General features: G+C 44.0%; 1 protein-coding gene across 1 annotated transcript in view; it reads right to left on the bottom strand.

Annotated features, from left to right (window-relative positions):
• SIAH3 (siah E3 ubiquitin protein ligase family member 3) overlaps positions 1 to 23,596 on the bottom strand; it is a 48,429-nt gene extending 24,833 nt beyond the window's left edge. The window contains exon 1 of the mRNA XM_013948439.2: positions 23,106 to 23,596. Within this exon, the coding sequence (XP_013803893.1) occupies positions 23,106 to 23,240 (135 nt within the window). The 5' untranslated portion in view covers positions 23,241 to 23,596. The remainder of the gene's footprint in view (positions 1 to 23,105) is intronic.
• Positions 23,597 to 23,802: the final 206 nt, after the last annotated feature.

Genomic DNA, 23,802 nt, shown 5'->3' with positions numbered 1-23,802 from the left:
TCTTCTTCTTATTATTATTATTATTATTATCATTAGTGTTTCACAAGAGCTCCTGAGGGTTTGGTAGTGTCCTGGTATTTTCTGACCTTTAAGCCACCTTCCTTATACATGCACAAACTTCTTCTTGTCTGGTTGTGTATGATGAAAACTCTCAGGAGGCCTGACAGGCAAATGTGTTGTGTCATCACTTTACAAGCTTGCTGCCTGAAGTTCTGGGTTTCTTGCCATCCTCCACTGCCTTGAGGCGAGGCCATGTGATAGACCAGGTGTGATAATCCCAGACTGATCTGATGCAACCTCAGGGCCCAAGTTCAGGAGCCTCCTTTCGCATAAAGTGCACTTAAGGGAATGTGGCAGCCCACTGTTTCCAGATAAATGCAAAGGAAACAGGAATGACTAAAATGGATCACTCTGCCCTGCCTTTGGATGTGGTGAAGGACACTGCATTAGCAAGTCTCCTAGCCTAGAGGTTAACATTTCTGAGCACCAAGCCAGCACTGGCACCCTTAGTATCTCCTTTCTCTACCTCCTCTGAGATAAATTGACCCTGTCTAAGTAAGAAACTACCTTCCTAATCTCATTAGAATCAGCTTAGATGGCAGAGAGGGTAACAAAATTAGAGTTTTTAAACCATTATGTCCTCTCCACAGACATCTGCACTGATACAAGCCTGTAGAGAAGTAAGGAAAGCTGAGCTATGTCTGATCTCATTATAGCTTTAAAGAACAAAATGCTTGATGGAGGGGGATGGGATGGGTTTTCCCTTGGCCTGGTCTATGGCCGAGGGAAAATGATCAGATGCTACTCAAGCCCAGAATGGTTATATCCTGTTTCATTTTTTAAATTAAAATGATCTTCAGTTCCTCAAATCTTTTCCTAGGCCCCATATACCAACTAACATATACACTTGTATACCTAGTTAGGTAGGGTGCTTCTAATTTCATATTATGTGTATCATGCCATAGTGTTTTAATCCTGTCATCTGCATCTTTTTTGATGTAACAGTTCATTGTAATATTTTACATAACTGCAGTTGATATATTGTATAGAAAAGCCAGAAAGCATGTCTGATCTCTTTGCTATGACAGGCAATAACTGAAGTGATATGGTTACTGTACTCAGAGAGAAACATGAATTCTGAAGAAAAGCTGGACTGGATGAAGTAGAAGGTAGGACTGGATTTTGGCTATTGCAAAATAGATATCTATATGACAGATGATGTAGTAGTTAAGAACTGTATCATGCAACCTCTTTGTTAAAAGCACTGACTTCTTACATGGGAACTTTTCACAAATTTCTTAATGTAAATCAGGAAAAAAGTTATTGTCAAAAATTCCTGTTGATTTATTCAAAGTGAAACTTAGTATGAAAAGAATTGCTTTTATTTATAAATGTGTGCTAAATTAAGGAGATCAAAACCAAACCAATATATTCTAAAGATGTTGCAGTTAAAGGGTTTGATTACATCAAAAATTATAGGTTACAAACACAAAGTCAGCATCTGGAGCTAGATATTTTTAGTGCAGACAGATATATGGCTGTGCCCAGCAAAAGAAAATCAAGTAGTGAACCCAAATGCTGGACTGCTGATCAGCCACATGACTGATCGCCCTGTTTAATCCCTGGCTCTGCTCTGGACCATTCCAACTATGTCTCTCCAAGACAAAGCTGCTGTAGCAAAAGCTAACCCCAACCCATTGAAGAAGTCAGTGGTGTTTAGCTTCAAGCAAGAGCTTGCTCCTTGTCTCTCTTTCATTTAGCAGTATAGACTGCTAAATGTTTGAATTTCAGGCTCTGAAACTGTACTTGCTGTGTGCAAGCATCACTTCTACAATGCATTTACATAGATGTACAAAAATGCACATGCGTGCACACACGCACACAGACACTCATCTTCCTCACTCCAATTTGGCAGAAACCTAAGTCTATTCCTGAAATGCTGTAGCTGAAATATAACCCCAAAAGATTTTGCAATGCAGATAGTTTCAGTAGTATGATTTATAGCACAGCCCCCAAAATGGTACTGTTGGTAACAGGTTGAGATGAGAGAGCAGAAACTTTTCAAGCCAGCCTCATCACTGAAGTCTATCATGAAACTACCCTCTCCATCTAGAGATATTTAATTGCTCCCTGGCTTTTGGCCTCATTAAATTCCAGATAATTAATCCCCAAGTAGTAGGTTTTCATTCTGCCCCGAGACACTTCAACAGGTTTTCTTAGCCGTGGCCCTGAAATGATCATTTCCTACTCTCCGTGCTGAACATGCTGTGCCAAGCAGTTTAATGCATGTCCATTAATAGCAGGCCACTTTGCTATATTAAGAGGAAAAAAAAGATGGAAGAAAAGTACAAGCCATGCAATATCATCAGTTTCACTGTGAATTTCAGTGATCAAAGGAATGCAGATTTGACCACTTGCGGGAGAATTGCTTTTCAGGGAGCTCTGTTTGCAAAATGACTGGAGAGTCACACTGATTTTCCGAGCTACTGCTACTAGGTCACCATCACAATCCTCTCCAGCCAGAGTGGTGTCTGCTGTCCAAGGGGGAAATGACCATACAAGTCCAATTCACTCCAGTCACAACCCTTTCAGCAGCATTACACCAGACCACTCATTTTACAGGATGTCTTGTTATTGGTTATATTGTCCTAACATACTATCTAACACATAACTCTGAGCAGCTCATCCTCTTCCCACTGTTAAAGTCAGAGAAAGCCCCAAACTGGCAAAATTAAGCTCACCTGAGAAGCAGGAAAGTATTATCTGTAGTGTTTGAAAATGGTGGATATCCCCACAGCTGGCAATGTCCATGGAGATTTTTTCCCTATAGATGCCTGGTAAGAATTCAGATCACGTCATTGGTAAAATCAAAGGGCCTAGCAGAAAGACTCGCTTTCATCGTTGTGTGTGTTTTGGTTCCCAGATTCAGTCCAGGACACCTATTATCCATAGACGCCAGCTTCCAGTGCAATCAGTGAATGTAAACATTCATCCTGTCCGGGTTAGGCAGTTGTGGTAGGTAGTCTGACTACAGCCTGGGCACTCTCAATGGTTAATTGCAGTCCTCTGGGAAATGAGCTCTTCTCTGTTGTACGCAGTGGGGAGAGCCTTGCAGTCTAACCACGGTCCTTCAGAGATATCTCTTCTTGCCAGCACTGAAGGTTGGGGCACAGGAGGCAAAGCTCAGTCCAGCATCCTTTTCCTCAATGAAGGCCCATAAAATTTCCCTCTCACTAAAGGGAAGGGGCCAAAACCAATTCCATCCTTTCAGTATTGAAACTACCTCTCAGTTCCACTCATTTGCCTTTATTCTAGTTCAGATCTCAACCCCAGAAGAGCCCAGTTCTCTAGTTTTGGTTCAAAGGCAGCAAAAATCACAGAAAATGAGCATAATGCATTCCCAGTTGTGAAATCTGGATGCAAACCTTAGCTGCGATTTAGTCCTAAGTAAATTCTAGCACAAATTAATTTCAGTCAAAGCCTTTTGCTGCAGGTTTTCCCTCAATGATGGCCATTGGCAGAGGCATCGTTGAAAGGCAGCATCCCACAGGCAGTGCTAAGGCACTTGCTTCAGGGACAAACAGAAGGCATCTGGCATGAAATTTGCACATTTGCCCCTGGAGACCCAACAGCATCTCCATTTTTTCTGTAATTCAGATAACAAGTTTAATGTAATCTTCGGACAATGGAACACACATATGAAAGTAACTTTCTTAATCATTTTCTAGACTGCTGGGGCTGGTACTACAGCCCTATCAGGAACTGAAATGTCCTCACAAGATTCATAGTTCATACACTTTATGGTGAGATAGGGAATAGTGTGTGCCCTTCAACAGGCACCTTTTCTGGGCTATAAATGTAATCAGCTTATGTTTACTCTGCAGTTTCTTAGCACCGTATCTCTATTTGTTATATATAACAGGTGTCTGGACTGATTATCTCTGAGAACTGCATAATTAATGGCTTTCTGTGCCTTCAAAATCAAACGCATTTTCATCAGCCTCAAAAGACCCCTTCTTTCTGCTCATACAGAGTGTGAACCTGTAAGTGCTGAGCCCCTGAAACTTTCCCTGATTTCAGAAGAGGTTTCATCTCTTCTTCCACAGAATAACTGAGAATGCCTCCTTGTTGAAAAGAGAAGAGACTGGGACTTTCTTCTTTCTGCATCACAGACCTTGCTTTAATCTCAAAAAGACTTTGGTTATTCCAGCTCTAAAATGGAGGTAACAGTATTTGTAAGGACAACTGGAGTTTCTACTTGAGGAACATTTTATGGAAACCTGGCTATTTGCCAAAGACAAGCATGATATTTTCCAGACCAATGAGCCATGGCCTCTCTACTGCAGCAAAAAAAAAAGAGTAAGACAATCCAGTCACTAGAAACAGGAGCTTCAGCATTCAGTTAGAACAAAAGTAGAGCATTAAAGTGTTATAATATTGCCAGCCACGTATCCCCAAGGCTGAGGAAGCAGAAAGCTCACAGTTGGTCCCTGGTAATGGCCCAAAAGGAGCAGGACCAGAGCTGCTTCAGGAGCCCAAGGAGCAGAGGCTCTGCAGGGAAAGGTGCTCTCTACTGGCTCCTGATGGGGAAAAAAGACTGAATAGGTCAGGCAGCTTTTCCTTTTCTGTGGTACGACACTTCAGAGCTGTGGTCAAAGTACAGTTTTGATCAAGGGACAGTAAAAATCTATTTTCCCTATTGGGGAATGAAAAGAAAAAGAGCAGTCTAGCAAATTGGGAGGAGCATGCTACAGCTACTGTTGAAAAGAGAAACTGTGGAGAGCTGGGATGCTGGTGCTTGGGGTAGTGGTGATTGAAGACATTGCTGGCTTTTAGAGAGTGCTGAAGGCACCAGGGTGGGTTTGCAACCTGGGGGTGATTTTCACAAAGCCTCAGAGGGCAAGAAGTGCTGAAGGGCTGTCTGGATGCAGCTATCAATGAGGGCTGTAGCCGCACCAGAAAGAGCTGGAATCGCTGTGGATGAAGGGAGAGAAACATGGGGGAAAGCCACTGTGGAAGGGACAGGTTGATGTGGTGAACGCCTAGGGAATGCAAGACTATTGCAAAGCTGTTCGAGGAAGGGGAGTCTCAGTGAATCGATACAAACCTCCATTGTCGATTAGCTGTGATTGATTTTTGTGAGGTTATTTCATTGCTTCTCCCCCCCCAGTAAAGTTACTTAGGATTGTACAATAGATGCAGTGTTTCTGTGGGAATATCAAAGTTCTGCTGAGCAGGATGGAGGAGATACTTAAATTTCCAGGCTTCTGTGTGGGATCTCAAGTTGCTGCTATTTCTTTAACATTCAGGAGAAAGAAAACACTAAACAACCCCTCCCCTAATTTCAGCCTTCCTAGATAATTAAATGTAGCCTTTTTTCTGTTAGCAGTACCATTTCTTAAAATATCATATTTTTCCCATAGACATGTTGTGTTCTCCACCAATGAAAGTCATTGTGTCCAACATAGAGGTCTTTCTAAAAGACATCAGGTAGCTGAATTTATGGCCTTGAACTCCTGAATGGGGATCTTGGCTTGGCGTTTGTTCAGCTGGCTTGATGAGATTACCATAATAGCTTCTTTTAGCTTTAAAATAAGTGAATTTATGCATGCGAGGAAAAACATTTCCCTGTGCTCTCATCAAAGCTTCCCCCTGTTGTTATGCCAGCAAAGTTTCGAATCAGATCCCTCCTTTCCTTTGCCCCTGCTGCCAGTTTTGCTGGCTGTTTCCAGATGTGTGTCCTCAGTGATGTACAAAATGTGCTGTGAGGACACAAAGTTGATGACGAGGAGCGGAAGATCCTCAGTTTTGCAGTTTGCACTTCGTTTAGGCCAAAGAAGACACAAACATGATGCCCTGCAGTTCTTGGGGGTTAATGACAAAGAGGCAGCTTGGCAATCCCCGGGGATGGTGGTATGACCCTCCTCTGAAGGATTAGCACTCTAACGCCCCAGGAGGACAATATCCCTGAGCATGCTGCAGAAACGGAGGAAACATTTAACTCATGTGATTCCCATTTCATCTGGTAAGTTACAGCAGAAGGAACCCTTGAAGGACCACACTGTTATTAGGTCCTGGCAGACACATATTGTCCCCTTCTCCCCCAATTAATATTTGTTAGCATTATTACTGAACCCAGATTTGATGCATTTTAGGCCACACGGTAATGTGTTGTTCATGATAACAGTCTCCTCTTCCTTTGTCATTACAGGCCAGGAGCTTTATGAAAGTCTTTGATAACTACTGCATCTACAGATGGGTTGATTTATGCTCCATTTAATGAACCTTGTTCTATTGCATATTGATTTTCTGTGTGGTTAATAGTTTAACTTAAAAATGATGTGAAGGCCATAGCCATGTTAAGCTTGTATGAACAGCAAAACACCCCACCATAACAGAGCAAAAATTGCTGTGACCTGCAGCTAGTGCATCCTTTCTCTGTTTGAGAACCTGCTTAAGCGTCATAGCTAACAAATTCTCTCAAATAATTTTTCTCAGAGGTGAGCTCATAAGTAAGCTAATTAAATACCAAATGGGTTATTGCAGATGTAATTATTGGCCATGAGAAGTTATGCATCTCTGACATTTCTCTCTGTAAATATGTTTTAAATAAGTCATTGGTAGTTAATTACCATACTGTAAAATTAAGGCAAATAGATGTATTTTAGATGCTATAAGGCAGCTGCTTTATGGTAATTAAATAACATCAATGCTTAGCTAAAAATCCTGGAAAATCAGGAGCATCACTTCATGGTACAACATTTATTGCTTCCCCAGCCATTGCTTCTGGATTAGAGGAAATGCGCAGGATATGTCTGCATTAGCAACTAGGACAGCACAAAGCAGGAAGGAGAGAGGGGTCCATTTGCTGCTGGTCATGCTATTTCCAGGCATTTCCACTTCAGAGCTGTGGTCAAAATACAGTTTTGATTGAGGGATATTAAAATCTATTTTCAGGGCTACTCAGACTATTGCCTGGGGAAGGATTTACCTCATTAGGTATATGCATTTCTTTTCTTTCTCAGCTTTGGATTTGAGAGGAGGGCCCACCAGAAAGCTGGCTTCTGCTCCTCTCTTTGCTTTAGAATAACAGCAGCCTCTCACGGTAAATGAGATTTGTACCTTTTTTGAGATTTGGCCATTACACTGTGCTGCACCCAAGGTGCAATTCACCTGGTCACACAGACTGGCCAGCTCATGACTGGCCTCAGCCTTATCTTGCACACTGGACGTGAAGACAATGCACGAAAAGTAGTCGTCTGGGACTGAGAGAGCCTCCATACTCATTTCATATGGTGCCAGATAGGGTGGAATATATGATTCTCTGGCAGGACAAATGAAAATGTTACCTTTGGCCATGCAGTACATGTACATCTATTCCCAGACATACTCCTCTGTTCTTGCTTTACCCCATCCTCAGGTAGTTCACAGTACCCCCTTGAATTTTTTGCCAGTTAAGAACCTCCTGAATCTCACTGAACTGACAGGCTTTTTTATTTATTGTGTGACATTAGGACATTTTCTATGAGAGTTAAACCCACCCTGAAATTAGACCCCAGAGACTAGATGGCCTGTGTTGTGGGTACTGCAAATTCTGCCTCCACTTCAATGCTGTGAACTCATCATGTCTGGGATTACATGAGGCACAGTCTAATCACTGGTTGGATGGAGACTCACCAAGAAAACCCAAAGAGATGGAGACTATTTTTGTTTCAATAGGCAACCTCCCTTCCTTATGAGTGAAGCCTAGCTAATGCTGCCTCACTTGTTTTTTTGTTGGATCATTGGTGTGGTGAAATATAGATGATAGATGACCAAACTTCTAAGGATTTGTCTTTGCTAGGAAAAGGCACAGAGGTTGCTACACTGACATACGCCTTTCCAAGAAAATATCTTCAACCTTGATGTAGGTGATGATTGAATTTTACTCTGGCCAGAAGCTGAAACCAAAAGCCAACTTTGCTGTTTTCATTAGAGAAAAAGTCAAGTTGTGTATCAACATACTTGCAGATCTACCCTAAAAACCCAATACCCTCTTACAAGAGAGGTTAGGGAGCTACAGTGTGCCTCATGGCATTTACCTCAGATCATTATTTTCTGTCTCCCTCCGCCTCCTTCCACAGTGTCAGGTGGAGAGGGCATCCTTCACTTTCCTCCTAAAGGCAGGCAGGGATGGCCTGCTGTGTAATGCTGCTGCAGCATGTTTGCTTCATTCCCTCTCAGTGGTGGCTGCATATTAGCCATGGATTAATGAGCCCTGTAAGTATTACTTAACACTCCTAAAATGCTTTATGTTTTCTAAGTAAAGTATAGACATCATTAAATGATTAAAGTAAAAAATAATAAACTTCGGTGGCTACAAATAAGCTTCAACATCCTCATTTCCATATTTACTGCCCGATTCTGAGCTCAGGAGAGTATATCCCCCTCAGTTTCATGGACATCATAGGGTTCAGCCAGTTCACAGTATTATGGCAACTGGACTAGTCTTGTGGGTGGGTCCCTTATACACATACAGCAGCTCAACCTACAGCAGTCAGATTTGAAAAATTTGGCCTCCATCCCAAATCACCTAACTGATGTAGGAGAACATTGTCCCCCACCTCATTTACAGAGAGAGAAACCAAAGGCACAAATACCCAGCAAAGCACCTCAGCTAGCTGCGAAGGCTACATGGTGGACCACTGCCTCACGTGGAGGTACTCACTAGCTTTGAACACAGACAAACCACAACAGCTTGGCAGGATGCTTCATTGAACAGATCCTGTCTCTTGCAGGGCTTTTTAGTTCAGGCACAGCACTCGTCTAATGCATCTATTTAGCCTCTGAGCTCAAACTGGCTTATATCCAGCCTCTAATGTGTCCTTGCTCTGTCCTTTCTTGCACCTCAGGTTCTGGGACTAGCAGGGACAAGAGAAGGTCCAGCCTGTCAGTGCCTGCTTGTACTGGTAGGTTCAAAGGTTGTGTTCATACACTGAGGGTAAAAACAGGCTTAAGTACAGAGATGAGCACACCAGACCTCTGACTTGAGCACTGTCTGCCACATTGTTAGCTGTAGCCTGGGCTCAGCGCACTGGGCTCAGCCACAGTGAAGGTAACTGAGTGCCCTCCAGAGACCTCAGCCTAATTTTACCAATGAACTCATAAATGCATGTTAACAGGATGGGTGTTGGGGAAGTCTGGTGATGAGATTGTCCCACCAAGGTAAATATAACTACCAAGAGGCAGATTTGTTTTCCACAATGGAAAGGAATTAGCTGTAAAACTGGAATTAGTGGAGGACTACTCAACTGTAGAAGGCCAGACTAGGGTCTCGCTCCTGTTTCAGCTCTTGGCTGCTTGCAAACACCACGTGGCATAGGTCTTATTGGAGCACCTGAGCTGTAAATATGTGTTAGACAGGACAGAAGCTGGCTGCCACCAACTGCACAAGTTGCCTGGAGAGAGCATCAAGACCCCTTTGCATGAAAAGCCATGCAGAAGTTTCTTCTGTGTTGTAAAAGTTAAGAAGCAAAAGTTATTATTAGAACAAGAGCTGAAAGGCTGGTTTCAGCATCAATTAATTTTCCCTATGAGTGAGTAAAGAAAAGGTCTTCGCTTCCCCAACATCTGCTTCACCAGTCTGAGTTTCCTTGCTATAGGCTGTTGATTGGCTCCTGGCAAATTAAAGTTACTTTAGTTAAAGCAGCAAATAGACAAAATACCCAGATGCAGCTTGGATTTATCTGTGAATTGGGATTTTTCTTTTCTAATCACTGTCTTGCTATTAAAAATTCATTAAAGACTTAAAAATTATTAAGAGATACCTCACCATAGCTCATGTTCCAGTTTAGTTGCAACCCTAAATTATCTCCAACTGCCTTGTGAAGCTACTGGAGAGATTAAGCTGGCCTCAGATCTGTTTTCTGATAATGCCTTCATCTTTTACCAACAGCATGAAAGAAAATTCAGTCTTTAAAATCAGTTATTTACAAGCCAGTGGTTATGTTTATGCAACCTTGCATGACCTTAACATTTTTGAGTCTGCTTTTGGAAATATTTTCTGTGTCTAAAGAAATCCAGTAGAAGTTTAATTTATTTTTAAAGCTGTATTATTTCCCGTATGACTTAGACTCCTGAAAGTCCAGGCAGAAGTTAAAACTGGAAGAAAGATTCCAGTGTGACTCTAAGGGAGAAACTAGATGAAGTGCTTTGAACTGCCGTAAGCATTTGTATCTGTTTTCTTGAGGCACTTTAAATCTTGACCTGGGTGTAATCATGAATTGCCTGCAAGTAAATGCACCCCTATCGGTAAGGAAAAGGTGTCTGCCACTTGCCGCCCTCTTTGTGTTTGCGCTCTATCAATGTTGGCGTGTGCTTGTGGGAAACACATCTTTGCACCTGCTCTCCAACATGCAGATAAAGGCACGTCTAAGCCAGCTATGTATCTTGAGACAGACATTTATACAGGCACAGGATACTGCTTGATACAGCAGAGGGAAAGAGGTTCTCAAAAAACATTCATTAGAGCAATGACGAAGAGGAAATTAAGTGAGTTAGACAAGCATCTGACCACATTACAACTATTTTGCAGGACTGTGAGGAGAGAAAATGAAATGTGAACTCCTCACCCAGGCCAACAAATCTTAAAAACCACCATAATATTTTTCAAGGACCAATGCCTCAAGGCTCCTGTCAGATATCCTCTGGTGAAGCTTGCTAGGGCAGTCTCAGGCATTCCTGATCCCAGAGCCCGCACCACCACTCTGCTGGGAGTTATGTCCCCATGGCCAAGCAGCATGTGCCAGCATTTTGACTGTCTCTTCAGTCTAGCATACTAATGCAAACTCTTCTAGTAAACCGTCCAAGGAACCTGACTGGGGGAGGCATGAGGAGTAGGCATACAACCCAGGGCAATGACAGCTTGCTGGGGACCAAGGGAGTCATATGGGTTGGGTAACATTTTAAGTTGCTGCGAGAAAATGCCACCAACAGATTTCCATCCTGCAAGCCATAAACTGGCCCAAAAAGGCCAGATAAATAGGCATTTCCTCATCTTGAATGCTGCTATCTCATTCTAAGTTGCCAACACATGGACAGCACCAGTGGCCTTCACTGTTAAAAGAAAAATGTAAGAAACAAACTTCATCGAGCCTGGGAACAGACTCAGAATCTAGTCAGGGAGCAGAAATGACACTACCTAAGCAGACACTCTGCTTTGTACCTCTTTGTACAGCTAATTAACACAGCTCACATCTCAAAAAGCAGGTCTGAAGCATTAGGGAAAAGTAGCAGAAAAATAATCATGAAGAAGTTAATTGAATAAACCCAGGGAAAGTTTGTTCTGATGGCAGCCATTCCATAAGGAGAATGAAAGGCAAATGTGGTGGAGTGGGTTATTTGCTTCACATTATTCATGCAGCACTCTTTGGGAACTTGTTTACCGTTGTGCCACAGTGCAAAGTTTTTGTAGCTAGATGTTGAACAGTCTGACTTCTCCCCTTCAGAATTTATTTCGTATATAAGCACCAATAAGGGTGGTTATCCCAAAGCATATTCAGAAATACAACTTATTCTTTTGTCATCCTTCTTCTGTGACAGTGACTCCTTTCCATTCCAGACTGAATTCATTACCTGGTAATCTCTCAGGGCTTTGGACCTACTGCAAGGATATGTATCTCTGACTAGTTCTAAATTACTAGATGCTTGTAAAACTGGTATAGCTCAATACTTTTTCACTGGTGTCAGTGTCCTGTGCTGATCCACAGACTCCTGGCCATCTCCCACATGTCTATCAGTCTTCCTTCTTCATCCTCTTCAGGTATTTCCCACAGTTTGTCTTAGTCATTGATGATGTAAATGTCCGATGAGACCCTTGTACTGTGGCACCCTTGTCTGCACACCAGGCTCTGTTTATATTTAGGGTTAAAAATTCAGAACAATTCAAGTTGGAAGGGACCTCTGAGCATCATGTGGTCCAATCCCCTGTTCAAAGCAGGGTCAACTACGAAGTTAGGTCAGGTTGCTCAGGGTCTTGTCCAGTCAAGTTTTGAAAATCTTCAAGGATGGCAATACTACCTCCTCTATAGGCAATTTCTGCAAATGCCTCACTACTCCCATGGGAAATAATTTTTTCCTCATATCTAGTCAAAATATCCCTTGCTTCAGCATAAGTCTGGTCCTTCTTGTCCTTTCAGTGTGTACCTCTGGGAAGAGTCTGGCTCTGTCTTCTCTATACCATCCCATTAGTTAGCTGTAAACAGCCCTTGTATCCCACTTAGCCTTCCCTTCCCCAGGCTGAACATGCCCAGCTGTCTCAGCCTGTCCTTGCGCCTCCCAAGCCCCTGACCACCTTGGTGGCCCTCCATGGGGCTTGCTCCACTACATCAGTGCTTTTCTTGTATTGAGGAGCCCCCAAATGGACTCAATACTCTGGATGCAGTCTCACAAGTGCTGAGCAGAGGGTAATAATCATTTTCCTGGACCTGCTGGTTACACAGACCAGAGAGTGATTGGCCTTTGCCACAAAAGCACACTACTGTCTCATGTTCAACTTGTCCTCCCACCAGGATCCCCAGGGCTTTCTCTGCAAAGCTGCTTGCTATCTACTCAATCTCCAGCCTGTACCTTTACAAGGGATTATTCTGTCCCAGATGAAGGACCCTACATTTACCTTTGTTTCTCTGCCTTGCCTGGCAATGGTGACAGCATCCATGGTCTGTTCAGTTGTTTTGCCTGAAACCTCCATTGTCAATTAACCCAAAAAGTTATTCCATACTTTTCTCTTGAGTAGAAGTTCCTTGTAGCGGAAAGAAATTAAAAGCCCTCATCCTTCAGTTGTGTTGCAGGACTTTTTTTTGCTGTATCTGAAATTTCCCTCAAAGCTTGCTTTCAGGGAATGGAAAACAGGTTGTCTTATCTGAACCTGTGTAAACTAATAGTGAATATATTTGGTGGTATAGGATCCAAATTTTCTGGGTTTATCTTAAGGAGACACTGCTATCCTGATGAGGTTTTCTTTTGGACAAGTCAAAAGAACTGTAGGGTATTGGCGGAGTTAATTTCACCTAACCTCAGCCATGTAAAAACGAGGTGTCTATCCCAAGCTAGTCTTCTGGTCTTGCTTGATAGTCAGTGACGAGAAAGGCAGGCTTCCTTTAAGGGCAATTCATCCCTCCAGCCTTAGACTCCACAAGTTGTTGTATCTCAGTCAGGGATGTCCTCAGAGGAGCTCTCAAGTAGCACCAACAGAGAACTCACGGTACAGGCCCACAGGCAAAGCCTGGTCCTCATTGATCTGTTAATGCAATTTGTATCTGCCTTTTGTACCGTAGGACTCCAGCCAGCTGAGATAACAGGTCTCTGCATGCATCAGGCATCTTCATCGGAGCAGCTGATGCAGGGCAGCAGTGAGACAGTACTTCTTCCAGGCTGCACTTCCCTATTACAGAGGAAGATGTCTTGAATCTCCTCTGCTCTCTTCAAATGAAGTGGGTGAGTTTGCTGGACTCCTGCAGATTTTTCAGGTCTTTAGCTGGATTTAGCTTGAGTGCCTTTAGAATAAATATATCAGAATAAGGCTCTGATCCTGCAAAACATACATATTTTTGAATCTGTGCACATGCTGAACAGTAAACCCATGAGCAATCTTGCAGAGTTCACGGCCCTACTCTGATACCTAGCTCAGCATACGCGTGTTGATAGAGATAGGTGGCAATACAGCGCAGTCTGATACCGCTAGTACTGTCATCCCGCTGTTTCCATTTCAAACTCCCATTTCCGCAAAAATCTGAAGGTGACCTTAACCTTCCCCTCCTGCCCCAGCTGCCATACATAATCCCTTTGTGGTAATTTACTCCATTTTCAGACTTATTACTTTGCTTATTTTCCACGTGGTAGTCCCTAATAGTGGAAGAACATTTTCATTCTCTGCTGATGTGTTGTTCTGCTCCATAGCAGCTGCCTCTCTGCTCGTCTGTAGTGTTTATTTGTTTTCTGTGCAAGGGGAGGCTACTGATTTCATCTTTTTTTGTCTCATTTGTGCTCCATTTCTCTGGTTCTCTTTCCATTTCAGCTTCATGTGAGAGAGAGTGTGATCTTGTTTTTAAGATAGTCACTAGGACCTGTGTTTCTTTGCCGCACATTTCCTGGGGGATGACGGTCAATCCTCCAACCACTTTCTAACTCAGTATCTTCATGTGTAAAATATCAGTAACACCACTAAAACTCTGCAAATGATTTATTTGTTAGTGGGAAGGCCAAACTGGAAGAAAAAAAGAAATTCATTTTGGATCAGCTTGGAATGAATTGCTGTAGAAGAAAAGAATAGAACCTAAAGCGCATAATTTGGTGTGAAAATAACTGATTAATTCATTTGCAGAGTTGTTTCAAACATTTTTCTACTTTAAAAAAACTATACCAAAATAAGCATACAAGGCATTTGGAGGTGTCTGGCACTCTCCCTCAATGCCATTTCTTTGTTGTTGCTGAGACTGAAGGGGAGCGCTAAAGATAAATCCATTAATGCTATATAAGATACTCTGAAATGCCTCTAAATAAATAAAACAGCTTCAAGTTGTATGCTGCATATGTGTCAAACAATTCATCCGCAGTGCCAGGACACTCTTCCCACTCTAAATGAGACTGCTGTGGGAGAGCTGAGCGGGCTGTTGCAGGTGGTTACTAGCAGCAGACCACCCAGAGTCATTTTCAGGAGGTCTCCACGCACCACTGAAATTTTACCATTCAGCACAGCCACAGCCCTACAGCCCTGTGCTCAAAAATCCTTGGGGGTAAAATCTTCATGTGAGGTCCTGAAAACCAGCGGCAGCCACTGCTCTGCCAACTGTTTGCTCCTGTCGGATGGGAAGCAGAAGGGACGTGTGCCCACCTTCGTAATGCGCTGTTCAGATTACTGGCTTAAATCCCTGCTAAAAGGCAGAGCCACCACACCAAAGAAGAGGGAAAATATTCTCTTTTGCCTGCTCTGGTGAATAAATCGTGATCGCGACTCACAACACTAGGCAGACAACAGGCAGCAGTCACATCTTCAGCTAGACCTGTCTCTTCAAGTCCTAATCACCAGGGCATATCATGACAATGTTTTGCAGGCACATAAAGCACTCGGCTTCCTCGCCATCTGCATCAATGAATGCTGACAACAAGATTTCTCTGCTTTTTGTAAGCTCTCCTTGTCAGCTACTGCTTTATAACGGGACTTCATTTGTCAATAGGTAAATCGATGGCACTGAGCAATTTGAGGACTGAATGACTGTGATTTCTTTTGAAGAAGCTTAAAGGCAAATAAAGGATCCAAAGTTGCAGCGAAATTAGTGATGCTTTCCTTCAGCGGGAGTGAAAAAGGCCAAAATTAGATTAGCGACAAGCAGACAAGGAGAATCTTTTGCTTTAAGAATTTTTTATGGCTGGGAACAAGCAGGGTGAGGAGGAACAAAAGCTCAGGAGAAAAGGCAGTTAACAAAAAGACACAAGCTATGAAAAGAAAGGAAAAATAAAGCAGTCTGATAAGGTGTTTAATGTCTCAACATTCAAGCTTTTCATTTCCAAATAAAGCTCACATGGCTATAGGCTGGAAGTTGCTCCCATTTTTAGAAGGATCCAGATGAAGAGCTCAGACCCAGGCACCCCCCAACTCTGCCAAAAGTTGGCATTAGACCCAGATCAGCTGAATTTAGCTGCCCAGCTCTGCTCGGTTTGTGGCCTCCATTCTAAAAATCATATCAAAAGTGAGACCAGCATATTGCCTAAACCTTTTCAGCTTTCCAAAGGAATTTGCTCCCTTCCAGCTACACGTGTCCTGTTCTGCACCTGGCTAAGAGACACCAATTGCCCATTGGGTGGGGAAAGTGTTGGGGTGTTGGGGGGAGACCTGAAGTCTCAGCTTGGAGCCAAGCAGGACAAGGATCATCGATTTGGGCTTTCTGCAGCATAGGAACCATGGAGCTGGCAGCTCCGCTTCCCCTTGACAAACAAGGCCTTTCCCAGTGCTACTGTTCCCCAAAATGGTACATTCATACAGAAGTGTTCGGTTACAAGGAGTTGGCATTTTCTAGCACCACCCCCCCAACCTTTCGTCAAAAAGCCCCTGTCCATTTTCAAGTGCAGATGTTTCTTGCCTCGTCCCAGGAGTGGGCCTTATCCCTGGTGTAGGGGAGACAGAGCACCACAACAGCAGCTCCTTTACTGAAGTTCTTGGGATCTGCTGTGTTTTCTTTAAATTCCCTGACTTCCAGATTCCTCTGGTAACTTCAGCATCTCAAATTCCATCCAAGAAGTTTCTAAGTGCCCCCAACTATGGAGAAAAAATGAGCTGTGAAGCCTTTGATAATAGAAGAGAATCTTAATGAATAAACCAAAAATATTTTATTTGTAAATTGCAATTTTAAAGCTAATTTCATGATGCTTGGGAACCTGACCCAGGATTTTTTAATGTCTGGGGCTTGCAATGCCATATTCAATGCATGGCTTCTCTACTGAGGCAACCAACAAAGTGTGCTAATTAATGCCAATTGTGGAGATTTCCGGGTGTGACTTACGTCTGCTGGGAACTGCACTGAGACCTCATGACTCATTTCACATAATCAAGGTTTTTATTAAAACATCTCTCTTTCCTCTGCACCCCGCGTGTTAGCAACAGCGATTATTCTGGGGCAGCGTTTCTCCTGAGGGAGGTATTTGGGCCATTATGTATAACTCAAAGCACTATACTGAGAAATTCTTGATATACCAAGCCATATCAGAGTGGGTGGATTAGACAGCAATATGTGGCTGTGCCTGATATCTACATCTAACCCCTGCTGTCAAACACTCTGTTGAGGGGAGAGGTATTTCTTTAATATTATAATAACTGCACTGTCTCACATTGATGACATCTGACTCGAAATGTCCTGCAGTCAGGTTGGGTTTATTATTAAAATTCATACAAGCCGTTCCACCCTCAAAATCAAATGTGTCATCCCTAGGTAGGAGCGAACTCAATATTTAGTCACTCCATCCCATCTCCAGAGCCACATCATGACAGGCAGCGTCAGTTAACAGCAGTAATTAATTTTCCACAGCAGTTTGGGGGGGGGGGGGAAGGGGAGGAGCAAGCTTCCGAATATTAACATGGAAACTTCTGAGGCAGTGATTCGTCCCCTCCCTCTCTTTCCCTCTGAGGAGATGTCGCAATTGCTGTTCTGAGAGACCAAATTTAAGCTCCGAGCTGCTCTCATTTTCAGCTGTAACGTCTGTGTTACACACTTAAAACGAAGCCCAGGCTGCTCTGTTTGCACCTTCTGCAGGGTGTGCATGCATGCGTGCGTGTGCACGGCTCTATGAACTCAAGGTTAATGGGTCACAGCAGAGGAGCGCGCCCAGGATGAGGCAGCGGCATTAATAGACTGCCTCCCTGGGGAGAGCTGCTGGAGCATCTTCTTGCACCCCTTTGCTGCAGGAAAAGGGCTGCGCGTGAATCGTTACGGCTGCATTTGCAGACAGCTGTGAACAAAAACACAGAGGCTTCCTGAGTGTTTGCTGTTAAGCTGATTTCCAGTTTTACCTTCTGAAGCCTGTTCGGCAGAGGCAGCGTCGAAGGAGAGGCAGCAAATCAGCGCTGCTCACTGTCTTCTGCAGGGACACGGTGTCCTTACAGAAGGATTTCAAAGTCTGCTGCAGATTTTGCTGTGCCCAATATTGATGTAGCAGTGGTCCTGAGCTGCGGGTGGACCCACATAGCTTGGTGAGAGCCTGGGTTTGCAGGCAGGTGGTGGGCTGCCAAAGCCCCTCTCGCGGTGGCTGTCAGGTTAGTGCTGCTTCAGGTAGGAAAATGTCACTTGGGCTCCCCAAATTACAGGAAACTGAGGGTGTCTCTGTTGAGATGGTGGCAGAGGATGGCTAGGGATTGTCAGTGGTACATTTCAGAGGCCCTCTCTTCCCTTGCCCCAAATAAATAAATAAATCTCGTGGGGGTATAATGCACCATAGCACTTTAATCCCACATTAAGGTCTGCTGGGGATAAAGTGGATTACAACACTATTTGGTGCCACTGCACGCAGAGCCCAACTGTTATAACAGGATTCAAATCCCTTCCCTAACTCAGAGCAGATTTGCTTGTTGCTTTAAAAAATGGCTATAACACAAATTGGCCCAATAAACTGAGCTACGACCCTTTTTGAATGTAAGGCTAAACTATTTTTGCTTTCCTTTAAATATGGTTCTTTTCATAATTTAATGAGTTCCTTTAAGTCCCACAGAGACCAGGAAGAGTGTTTTTATAATGAAAGTTGCATTTTCTCACACATTCAGAAGAGTTAAGATTGCGTACACAAAGCTAGTAACTCCTTGAATAAAGACAATATTTTTTACATAGCCATACACAGCGCCTAGCAAAATGTCAGGGCCTGTCTGGGGTGTGATTACACTACAATAATGTATTATGTAAGACTGACCTGTGGGGCAAGGAAAGAAGTCAACTGAGGGAAAAGAAAGAAAAAGGAAGATCAGAGGGTGGTGGAGAAGACTAAAGGACTTAGTCTGTTCTGCCTACCAAAAGGCTAAGGAGAGATAAAGTTATTGCCTATAATATATCAGAGGAATTAATATTCCTGGTAAATACTCTTCTGGCAAGTATCAGAATGGTGAAAGAGCAGTGTAAGTGAAAGGACAGGCTTAACGCAAAAAAGCCGGCAGCATAACCTGGCCCTGGAAGGAAGGTGGAAGAGGGCTACCGGCACAGGGACTTGTGGGACCAGCTTCCCAAAAGTAGGAGCTGCCTCATGGAGGAGCTCAGGACCCTGGCCCTGCTCCATCCCTGGCACTTCTCCGTCCAGCGCGCCGCACTTCGCCGTCCCTGGGGTTTCTGGCTTCGTGGTGCTGGGAACCGACATGTTGGACACGGGTGCCCAGCTTTGCTCAGGAGTGCAGTTAGGAGTGCTTGGGGGGACTGTTATTAATAGGGGAAAAACAGAGAGGCATTCACTGAGCCGTCTGTACGTGGAGCCCAGCGAACATTACTTATTCCTTCCACACACTGAGAGCGCATAAAACTTTCCCAGCAAGCTGAAGCCTTCAGCCAGCAGGATGCTGCTCCTCTGAGCAGCTCCCTCTAGTTATGATGGCCTCGAGGAGAACAGTCACTGGGCTGGTGAGCTCACACTGCCTTGTCTTGCCTCTCCAAGGAGAGACTTCAGGGTGACTGCATGCTTGAAGGAAACCCAGGTTACAAGGTAATGCATATAATATGATTGAGAATGAAGGTGACCTATAGAAGTGCAGTAAATACATGATTTTCTCTGCTCAGCAAGTGCATTTTGATTACAGCTTAGCACCAGGTTTCAAGGTGCTGTTAGCATTCTTGGGAAAGCTTGTGAAAGGACAACGTGCAAAAAGCAGCAAGGAGGACAAAGAGGCTGCAAAACAAAACCCAACTCCATCTGCGCCAATACCAAGCATGCAAAATCCAGAGTGATGGTTGCAAAATTGTCTCTCCCTGTTTAGAGCCGCCTGTATCAGCCTGTCGTACAAAGGGAAAATAGCAGCAGATCAATAGAGGTATCTGCACTGACGTTCTTAGAGTTTTCTCTCTTAAAATACACTGGATAGCTCATAAGCCTTCTCAGTTAATGAGCCTTGCTGCGTGAAGAAAGACACATGTTTCTTTTTAAGTGTGTATTTCTCTGCCAACTTCTGGGCTTTTCCTAAAGGAAGAGGTAAATTAAGGCTCTTGTCTTGGTCACGTGCCCAGGTGGCCATCTCGGTGGCAGTGTGCTGGCATGGGATTTCAATGACTCCTTTAACTCTACTCAAGGTTCCTCTTGATTTAGGTTCACAACTGTGAGAGCAGCACCACATGCAACATTTCTCTGGAGGGTCCTAGGGTTCCCCTGTCCAGGGCCACTCAGTGAACATTTTATATGATGCCAGATCGCTGATTCACACACATGATCAGCAACCACAGACCCTCAGCAAGGGCTGGATCCTACTGCTGCCACTGAACACTCCCTTTGACGGACAGGGGCAAGAATAGAGGTCTTGGTGCAATTTGACTTTAATGGAGTTATGCACATTGGCACTGACTGAAGACCTGACCTGTGTGAAGGATGTCAACCTGCATAAGCACACACAGAATATGATGCCTGTCATTTATTATTTGTTCTAGTCAGCCAGGAACCCGCTCATTTGGGTGGTGTGGAAATATAATAAAATAATCCCTTTGCAAAGGGCTTACAATTTTAGTGTAAGCACAAATATTTAAGCCTTGGAGGGAAGGGAGAGAAATGACATTGCTCCTAGCCTTTGTTTCCTAGCAGGCTTGTATTCATCGACCACATACCTTAATACAGTTTTCACTTCACTTGTCAATTGTGAAGATAGATTTGGGGGCTGTCAACAAAATATTACAGTTGAAATGACCCAGCTAGAAATAATAGACTATGAAACATCAGAGTAGTCATAATACTGTAAACCACCACAGAGGAATACATTCAGACTTTTTGTTTTTCATGGCCCCTCACATGTTGTTCAATCCAACAGGACAGCTTGGGGAGGATTCTTCTGCCCCAACTTCAGATGTCTCCATGCCAGACCACTGTGTCTGAGGGACTGACTGCAGCCTCCTCCCTGTGTGACCCTTGGGGAGAAACGAGCACCACGAGAAGCAGATTCACCTGCCTTGTCTTAGACACCAATTTTAGGACAGGACACCTTGCCTGCTGGAGGTGTTTACCTCTCTATTGCCAGAGAAGAGAAGGCAGGATGTCTAGTTCAGACTTCAGGGTCTTACTTGGAGACATCTAGAGTCGGCCACAGGCTCCTGCCACTCTCTGGCACTGGTAGGTGAGGGATTTAATGGGTGCCTTTTGCACGGCACTCAGCACAAAAGCATCCAACCGCCTTTCACAAAACTTTCACAACCTGTTTCACAAAACAATGGTAAAATAGTGAAAGAGCTATTGGGAAACTGAGCAAGACATCATGAGAGTGAACCAGTCCTAAAACCCTCCTTTATTTACCAGGTTGGATGCAAACTGTGTAACTGAGAAGCACCTTCAAAGCATATTTCACTTTACACTTTATTTTCTTTTTCAGACCAGGAAGGTTTCTTGTCCACTTTCACATCTGCCTGGTGTCACAACAGGCACCCATGGGAAAACGCATACAACTGGCTTCCCACTGAAACCCTATCACATGAGGGAGAAGATTCCCTCGGACACTTCACTTACATGTAGGACCCTTTCCTAGAAGCTCCCATTTATTTCCAAGAGAGCTTTGCCTCTAGAGCCTGATCTCAAGAGCAGCAAAGTCAGTACTGACATTGCTCTTCTGTCTACTGGGTTTTGGATCTGAACAGTGAAGAGTTTGGACACAAGGGATTTGCCCTTATAGTGAAATGCCCCATATATTTAATAGAGAGGCACTGAAGCATCAATTTGTTTCAGTACATCTTAAGATAAAATTCTGCAGCTCCTAGTACAGATAATCTGCAACTTGAGAGAAACTGAATTGTTTAAAATCAGTTCTAATAGTAGATACCAGGAGAGCAGTCAGTGGGTATCCCTTTCTCTGTTTGTGGGGCCTCATCACACAATGACACTGGCACTGAAATTGTAATGACTTATGATAACCATTTTCTGTTTAGGTTCTTTTTTTTTATAATTGAAATGATAGACGAAAGTAGCAGGAGACAATCATATAAAAGGGGTCAAGTACAGAAGCATTCGTTTAAAAAAATCTCTTTATGCACTCAAGAATGCGGCTATTTCTTTCAGCAAAGTGCTTATCCATTTGGACGGCCAGATCCCTTTAAATAATAATAGGGCTGCGGGTTTTTTAAATAGCTTGTGTTGGTGGCGACGGAGGAGTGCGCTGCGAGTGCTGACATGAGAAGTGAGGCAGCATTCGAGCGCCTGCCCTGGCTCCTCTGCGCTGCCGCCAGGCTGAGAGCAGGCATGGAGGGAAACCCTCCCGGAGCTGCCGTTGTGTTAGAAATGACCTTTCTCCACTAGCACTGCCTGATACTGGAAATATAACTCTGGGATATCTGCCCTTTTTTGGGGTGTTGCTTTTTGGATCTGAAGGTGGAAGAGCCAGGATGTTGTTTGCATGCTCTGAAGAGGGACCTACCCCATCGGTGGACCTCCCTGCAGCGAAGACGCCCCTCGCAAGTTCCTCATGGGGACTTCAGCAGAGCCAAAGATAAGTTGTCCTGACATAAATTCATTTCTGAGTTTGCATAAGGCTAGTAGAGCAGCACTACAAGTCAGGTCTGCAAGGACTTCCAGCACAACAAGATTTGCTTCCTTAAAGTTGGTCATTCATTACCGTGATAAAGTAATTAAAGTGTCCCAGTTGCTTTCTTCCCCTGCTGGTCCTTCTCTACATGTGGTTAAAAACATTAGTGCTTTGGCATAGGCAGAGCTGTTGCCGCTTTACCAGTGAAAATCTCAAAATGTGCAAATAAGAGAAATGTTTTATGGGGTCTATAAATAGTTTTGCATTAAGGCAAATGTAGTCTCCTGCCTAAAATAGCTTCACCTTGCAAACGGCTAAGGACACTTTCAAAGCCAGAGGAATACCTTCAGACACCCGGCAGGAGACAAAAACAGCCCTTTCCATCAAAAGGCAAACACGACCAACAGCCACAGCCCCCCCCCCCCACACACACACACACTGCCTCCCCCTGTCTCTTCCCTCCCACTTGCTAATCAGCAGCACACCGTACTTCGGTGTCAGTCTGGGGGACGGTCCAGGCGCCGGTCTGGTATCCTTCCACAAAAAACACCATTTATTCAGCAAACTAACTTTTTTCAATCATTTTTTCCCAGGAACTTGCAACCTGAGTATTTGTAACACAAATGTAAGGAACTGGGAAACTTTGCTGATTCTGGGACGGGGGTGGGGAGCAACGATGTCCCAAGATTGCTTTCAGCAACTGCTTGCTTTCCCTCAGCTCTGAAGTAAATCCTGCAGAAAGACAATACGAACCCCCTCTTCGCCAGGGCTGCAAAGTGTTAACAACACTCTCCCTTTCTCGCTCGAGCATCATTTCATTCCCCACGGAGAAACACCAGCGGAAGGGGGGGGAGGGTGAGAAGAGATCAAGAACAGACAAATATTTGTACCTCACCTTTAGGCTGTGTGTTGGGTTGACAACGCAGACGAGCTGCCCGGCAGCTGAGAAAACCCTCTTTGCCTTGTAGTGTTGAAACCTCAGGTGGATAAGATCTAACACAGCCCCAAAGCACTGGGTGAAGAAAAGCATCACAACTTTTGTTGTTGCTGCTGCTGGCGGCAAGCAGGGGAAGCAGCGGTGGAGCCCCGTAGTCCTTGAGCCCAGGGAGGGAGTGCAGCCGGCGGGGACTACGCTCCAGCACAGCTTAGCATGCCTTCATATTCATCATCAAAATAAGACGGGAAGAGGCTTGCAGCAGTGGGTCGGCCAATGGAAAGGACAGAAATGTTATCCTTGAGGTCCGGAGACAGCCAATAACGAATGCCTCCCCTCCAGAAACTCCCTGATGAATTGAGCCTGGTGGAGAATGTATTATTGAACATTACCATACATCAGCACGTTGCATTTATCTTGTGATTACAGCCAGTCATATGTAAGGCTGTGGAGATATGCAGGCAAAATTGATTGCTTAATGTCTCCATTTATTAATTGACTTAATTTAACAAAAGAGCTCTCTAAGATGAAGCCTAAATGCAAAGCACAGAAAAGAAGCCCACCAGTGAGACTGTTAGAAAGTAGCAAAATAGATTAAATGGACTGTATTTTACTGAGGGAAGCAGCACAGCAGAAAAATCAAATATGCGAAGAGAGT

The sequence above is a fragment of the Apteryx mantelli genome, chromosome 1 (genome assembly GCF_036417845.1).
Source record: "Apteryx mantelli isolate bAptMan1 chromosome 1, bAptMan1.hap1, whole genome shotgun sequence".
In the NCBI taxonomy this organism is placed as follows: Eukaryota; Metazoa; Chordata; class Aves; order Apterygiformes; family Apterygidae; genus Apteryx; species Apteryx mantelli.
This window is presented reverse-complemented; position numbering and strand designations above follow the sequence as displayed.